General features: G+C 47.7%; 1 protein-coding gene across 1 annotated transcript; it reads left to right on the forward strand.

Moving 5' to 3' along the window:
- On the forward strand, positions 1-3,261 carry LOC132593098 (goannatyrotoxin-Vere1-like). Its single transcript, XM_060282085.1, has 2 exons — positions 1-188; positions 3,168-3,261. The coding sequence occupies exons 1-2, from the start codon at positions 1-3 to the stop codon at positions 3,259-3,261; spliced, it is 282 nt and encodes a 93-aa protein (XP_060138068.1).
- The last annotated feature ends 3,917 nt before the right edge of the window (positions 3,262-7,178 follow it).

Below are 7,178 nucleotides of genomic sequence, written 5' to 3' on the forward strand. Positions count from 1 at the left end.
ATGGTGGCCTCCCTGAAGTCCTGGCCTCTGATGATTGCTGTGTCTCTGTGCATCTTGTTCTGCCTGGGAACCTTGGTAGAGGCCTACCCTGAAAAGCCAGTGCCGCCCGGACCAGATGCTTCCCAAGAAGAGTGGATCCAATACTACATAGAGTTCCAGCAGTACCTCAACTCGTTGAACCGGCCGAGGTGAGCATGATCGTGGGGGGTTGGGGGGGTTGGGTGTGCAGTGATGGCTTCTTATGTACCAGGGAAATGAACACCCACCCACACCCACCCACCCCTGCTGCCTTCCTGAACATTGGTGGGGAATGGGCATTGGGGGTAGAGGTCCAAAGGAATGGAGGAAAGGCTGTAGCTCCCTGCCAAGTAGAGCAGTGTTTCCCAACCTTGTGCCTCCAGCTGTTTTCGGACTACAATTCCCATCATTCCTGGCCACTGGTCTTGCTAGCTAGGGATGATGGGAATTGTAGTCTCAAAACATCTGGAGGCACAAGGTTGGGAAACACTGAAGTAGGGCACACATTCTTAACATTCCCCAGGTGAAGGCAGAAGAGGGAGGGAGTCGGGGCAAAGCTGCTGTATCCAACTCACTAGAATCCTTGTCTCTCATCAGTTGCGAAGCTGCAAGGAAGCCACGGTGAACCCTTTCGAAAGAGGACACCTTGCTTCAACCTTAGACTGTTTCTGTGCCAGGTTTCATTTTCTCTCTGTTGTGAAAGCACGCTAACAGCATACCCTCCAACATTTCTCCAATGAAATGGGGACGTCCTATTTAATAATAATAATAATAATAATAATAATAATAATAATAATAATAATACCCTGCCCATCCAACTGGGTTTGCCCCAGCCACTCTGGGTGGCTTCCAACATATAAAAAACATAATAAAACATTTTAAAAAACTTCCCTTTACAGGGCTGACTTCAGATGTGTTCTAAAAGTTGTATAGTTACTTGTCTCCTTGGCTCGAGGGGGTTGCATAACTCCACACCCTCCAACATTTCTCTGATGAAAATAGGGACATCCTAAGGAAAAGTGGGACATTCCGGGATCAAATCTGAAACGGGGAAGGCTTCTGTAAATCTGGGAAATGGGGACACTTGTGTGTGGAGGGGTGTCTGTAAACAGTTTTAATCTTCTGAGTGTGTAAGTTAAGAAGGCCCATGAAGCACATTCCTAATCCTTATTTGCCTATGCAAATGATCACTACTTTGTCGAGTACCTTAACTATGGTCTGCGTGCCCACAGAGTGTAGCTTTTCATTTGCAGAGATTTCTGAGCCCTGCAGCTTTTAAAGGCAGCCAGTCAGCAGCCCAGCTGCTTAAAAAAAAACAAATAAAGCCCATTTCGACACCTCCAACATTAGCACCAACTGTCTGGTACAGCCCTTTAACTGTCATCTCCTAGAAACTTAACTGGAAATCTGACCCAGGAAGCAAGCCCTCGCCTCCCTGGGTTGATTCATTTTGTCTCCATGTCCTTCTTGAACTCCTGACCCAGTTCTGAACCCAAGGGAGCTGTGGATCTGACTTCCGCAAACCACAAATTAGCAGCGCATATATTCCGGGGGGACGGGGACGGGACACTGATAAATGCCCACCTTTGCAAGGAGAGTCACACCCTAAGGGTCAGCTCATGTAACCAATCTTCTCTGTTGCTCTTCTCTGACCAGCCTTCTTTGGGGATGTTCGAACACAGGCAAGATTTGCAATGCAGGTTTTGCATTTGAGTTGCGTGCCCAAACCACTGTATTGGGAAGTTTTTTATGTTTCATGTTTTGCAATGTCTTTATACATGCTGGAAGCTGCCAAGAATGGCTGGGGAAACCCAGCCAGATGGGTGGGGTATTATTATTATTATTATTATTATTATTATTATTATTATTAAAGGTTGTTTAGGGCTGCCTGCAGTTTCTACCCTCTGCTCCGAAATTCCTTGCCAATAATAATAATAATAATAATAATAATAATAATAATTCTTATTTCTACCCTGCCCATCTGGCTGGGCTTCCCCAGCCACTCTGGGTGGGTCCCAACAGAATATGAAAAACACAAGAAAACGTCAAACATTAAAAACTTCTCTATAAAGGGCTGCCTTCAGATTTCTTCTAAAAGTCAGATACCCTGTTTCCCCTTTTTTAATACGTAGTCAGAAAGTAAGCCATGGCAGGGTTTTTAAGCATTTGAGAAATATAAGACATACCCCCAAAATAAGCCATACTTCCGCTCCGCGGAAACCAACCCCCACAGGCACTTCCACTCACAGAGTCACTCCATGCAGCTGGCACTGCAGGAGCGCGATCAGCTCTGAAGTGGCGCTCCAAGAGCTCCGCTTAACAGCTGATCGCGCTCCCGCCTTGCTGGCTGCATCCCCGCGCTCCGCCTTCTCGTCCATCGCCGCCCTGCCGCTTCTGTGCTTGTCGCCACCGCTGGGCTCACTGCTTCTTCCTTGCCTGGCCTGGCCAAGGAGCTTGGAGCGCCCTGCAGCGGCAGGCGGAGCGCCTGAGCCAGCGGCCTCTGCCTGGCCCGGCCTAGGATGCCTGCTGCCCCGCCACCCGGAACCAGTGGCTGCTGCAGCGCCGAGCACTCAAGAGAACCGAGCAGCGCCCTGAGCCAGCGCCCTGAGCTGTAAAAACTGTACCGGTAAAAAAAAAAAATAAGACATCCCACCGAAAGTAAGCCACCCTGTGTTTTTTTGAGGAAAAAAAGTTATAAGACGGTGTCTTAAAAAAGGGGAAAGACGGTAGTTGTTTATTTCCTTGACATCTGATGGGAGGGCATTCCACACGGTGGGTGCCACTACTGAGAAGGCCCTCTGCCTGGTTCCCTGTAACCTCGCTTCTCACAGGGAGGGAGCCACCAGAAGGCCCTCGGAGCTGGACCTCAGTGTCTGGTCTGAACGATGGAGTGGGTGGAGATGCTTCTTCAGGTATACAGGGCCCAAAGGTGGGTGGTGATGCCAGAGTAGCTCATTCTGTACATGCTTAGAGGCACTCCTTTCTTACCCTTGCTCCATCTGTTGCAAATTCAGTGTGGGTCTCCTGCCTTGTAGCTGCTGAAATTAGGTGGTGGGGAGAGGAAGAGTAAAAATCTGGACATTTCTCCTAGGGAACTTCTAAGACAGCGCTAACTTAGTCCTTCCTCTCCATCCCTCTCTCTCCACAAGGTATGGCAAGAGATCCAGTCCAGAGAACTTGATGTCTGAACTCAGTTTTGGAGACAGTAGCAGCAGCAGCAGCAACAGTGACCACAAAAAATGAGATCACGGTGAGTCCTCCTAGCATTGCAGGGCATAGCTGTTTTTAGAGTACCAGAAGCCTGACCTGGATCCTATTCTTTCTAGAGGAGCAGGTGGCGCTGTGGTCTAAACCACTGAGCCTCTTGGGCTTGCTGATCAGAAGGTCAGCGCTTCAAACCCCCGCGACGGGGTGAGCTCCTATTTGATCTGTCCCAGCTCCTGCCAACCTAGCAGTTTGAAAGCACGCCAGTGCAAGTAGATGAATAGGGACCGCTCTGGCAGGAAGGTAAAGACATTTCCGTGCACCAGAAGCAGTTTAGTCATGCTGTTCACATGATCTGGAAAGCTGTCTTTGGACAAACGCCGGCTCCCTCGGCTTGAAAGCAAGATGAGTGCCGCAACCCCATAGTCGCCTTTGACTGGACGTAACCGTCCAGGGTTCCTTTACCGTTACTTTTTACCTATTTTTTCTAACCACAACCTTTAAGGATTGCTAAATAGGAAGGAAAGAACATGCTCTCTTTGGTCTTCCCTGCTGGAGAGACGCATTTTTGCATGACTTTCACACCCCCGCTGCTATTGATAAAACAAGGAAGTTCTTGGTTCTGGCAGTGGCCAGAAAGGTTTCATCTTTGAATGGACAAACTATCTTGCACCCAGCCATAAGATTCTGAGAGGCCCCAGGGTGAGTCCTAGTTGATGTGCATCGCAGGACTCACCCAACGGTGGTTAACCCTTCACAGACTGCCAGCACAATGGGCTGGAGTCATATTGCCCCAATGCTTTGAATAGAACCAGGAGGCTCTTGAACTCCTTTGTGGTACGCAGGGTACTAGCATTGAACGGTCAGATAATAGCACACCCAGACTTGAAACGCACTGAAGCAGCCCTTTATCGCGCTGATGGGGGCACCTATCGCCGCAGGGAAATGACATTTGGTTAGAAGACACAATTAGGGGGTTGAAGCATTGGTTGCGGGTGTGAGGGTATTGGCGGCATGCCTCAAGAGGCTCGAGTGGCGGTTAGGCATTGGAAATTTGTATAAAAGAAGAAGGGGGGCAGATTACGTCATCCTCTGCCCAGAAATTGGAGAATTAATCCCGTTAAAGGGGTTCCGGGGGCGGTAGCTTTGTCCTGAGCCTGCGGAGGGCAGGGCCTTATGGCACCCCCCAACGGTGGCCACAGGAGGTGTCCCAGTAGATGTACATCACTGGGTTCCTTTCTGGTGGTTAATTTCTCCCAGACTGTAACACACGGGTTACAGTCGGATGTAGCCAGTTAGGTTCCAATGCCTCAGACAATTGCATTAAATTGTAGAAATGGGCATGTAGGCCCCTGCAAAGAGGATATTTCCGGGATTTCGTGGATGTATGGCAACCCTACCCAAATGGCTGTCAACATCAGGCCCTGATTGTTGGGACAAGCATTGTGGTTTGCATGTAGGGATATGGTTTGCATCAAGTTGACTGGGCCTGTGACAGATGAAGGCCCAAATGACCTTTCTGGGTGGACAGGAGCTATAACACAATAGGACCTTAAGGTGTCAGCGGCTCCTGGTTGGTTGCCCAGGAAAGTTTCTTGCTCTCCTTTTTTATTTCAATCTTTACAGAGAGAGGCTATAGAACCCAGCCTCTTGGATAATGGCGTGGTCCCAAGTGAATTCTCCACACCCGGTCTCTCACACTTCCTCATTCATCATTCTCATCATCTCCTCTACTCTCAGGGACCATGCTGAGGGGGGCTGCACTGAGGAGGTATGGTGGGAGCGTCCCCCTGATCCTGATCCGGATCCTGAATGTTCCCAGGAGCAGGAGGACAGTATAGATTTGGAACAGTGGTTTGCAGAGGGACATAGTTTAGAAGGCAGAAGCTGGGAAATACAGGACGGGGAACAGCTAGGAGAAGAAACACTAGGAGAGAGAGGGTTAACAGATTCACAGTTTCTGAACAGCATTCCTTTGCTCAGCCCAAGGTCAAGAAGAGCTCAGAAAGTGTCAGAACAGAAAGCACAGAGGGTACAAGCTCAGATTACAAGATGTAGATTAATAGGGACGGAGGGGGTGTAAGCCTTAATTGGGAACACTGCCATTCTGGGTAGATGCATACTTTTGTCCTTCGCTGTGTTTATTTAAAAAAAAACTAACTGGTAAGAATTCCCTTTCATTTGATCTGCTTATTTATGGCCATGGGGGGAGAAGCCAATTCCCTGACGCCTGACATCTAGGGGTGCTGAAATGTGCCCTCTGTCTTTGAGCTCTTTGCTCTCCTACTTTCAAGGTTCGCCAGGTTCTGGGAGATGTAGGGTCTGGGCTGCTTTCTAAGGACAATGTGTAAGCTGGGTGTTGTTGCGGCTCTCCCATGATTTCCCAGCTTTGCCCCTCATCTGCCTCTGAGCTGTGACCGCCTTCAAATCCCAGTTCAAAATCTATACTGTCTTCCTCTTCCTCCTCCCTGGAAGGGTCAGGATTGGTATGATGTCTCCACCATTCCTCCTCTGCCCAGTCCCTGATATAAGGAGAGATGGGGAATCTCCCACTCACAGCTTCTATTAGATTCTTCCATTGCTTCTTTCATGGACAGGTCCACAAGGAGGATGGCTGCAAGCCTTCCAGACAGAACCCTGATTGCTCCATGATCCTCTTCACCTGACTTCTTCTTCATATGATGGCTGCCTGCTTCCGAGCAAGACATTCCCTACTGGGCATTCTCTTTCCTCTCCTCTTCAACTAACTGTTGAATTTAATCATTATAATAAAGCACGATTCTTGTTGCAATCTGGTCGCCTTTCAATGTGCAACCACTGAAATCAAGTGCAGACACATCTTGCAGTATCTGCTGTTGAAGTGCTTTGGTGGTACAGTCATACCTCGGTTTAAGTATGCTTTGGTTTGAGTACTTTCAGTTTAATTACTCCACGGACCCATCTGGAACGGATTAATCCACTTTCCATTACTTTCAATGGGAAAGTTCGCTTCAGGTTAAGTAGGCTTCAGGTTAAGTACAGAATTCCGGAACCAATTGTGTACAGTGGTACCTCGGTTTAAGTACACAATTGGTTACGGAGGTCTGTACTTAACCTGAAGCGTACATAACCTGAAGCGAACTTTCCCATTGAAAGTAATGGAAAGTGGATTAATCCGTTCCAGACGGGTCTGCGGAGTACTCAACCTGAAGCGTACTTAACCGGAAGTATGAGTGTATAGTGGCACCTCTACTTACAAATTTTTCTACTTACAAATGGAGCTCCCTCCGCCATCTTGGATGCGGTTTAGATAGGATTTTTTTCTACTTACGAATTTTTAGATAGGGTTGCTTCGACTTACGAATTTTTTTCTCCCAATGCATTCCTATGGGATTCAACTTACAATTTTTTTCGACTTACAAATGTGTGTTCGGAACCCATTAAATTCGTAAGTAGAGGTACCACTGTAATTGGTTCTGGAAGTCTGTACTTAACCTGAAGCGTACTTAACCTGAAGCGAACTTTCCCATTGAAAGTAATGGAAAGTGGATTAATCTGTTCCAGACGGGTCCACGGAGTACTTAAACTGAAAGTACTCAAACCGAAGCGTACTTAAACCGAGGTATGACTGTACTTAAGCGGGGTACCACTGTATTTCAAACCCAGCTTTGCAGGAGGTATCAGTGGTCATGGGGCCAATTTACACCCACGCCATACATTTACAGCACATTGAATGCACATTAAATGAAGCATGGGGAACTGAAGCTTAGCCACCACAGAGCCACAATTCACAGCACCTTTAACCAGTGCTTTCTCTTTTCCCCCCTAGAAAAATGTTTAGGAGTACTCTCATTTTGACTCAAGAAAATCACCATTTTATAGTTCAAATCGGGGGAAATCAATACATTAAATGGGCAAAAGTACAAAGAACATGCATTACCTCATATTACACAGCTGACAAGCCCATAGGAACTTCC

Source organism: Zootoca vivipara, chromosome 13 (assembly GCF_963506605.1).
Source record: "Zootoca vivipara chromosome 13, rZooViv1.1, whole genome shotgun sequence".
Taxonomy (NCBI): domain Eukaryota; kingdom Metazoa; phylum Chordata; class Lepidosauria; order Squamata; family Lacertidae; genus Zootoca; species Zootoca vivipara.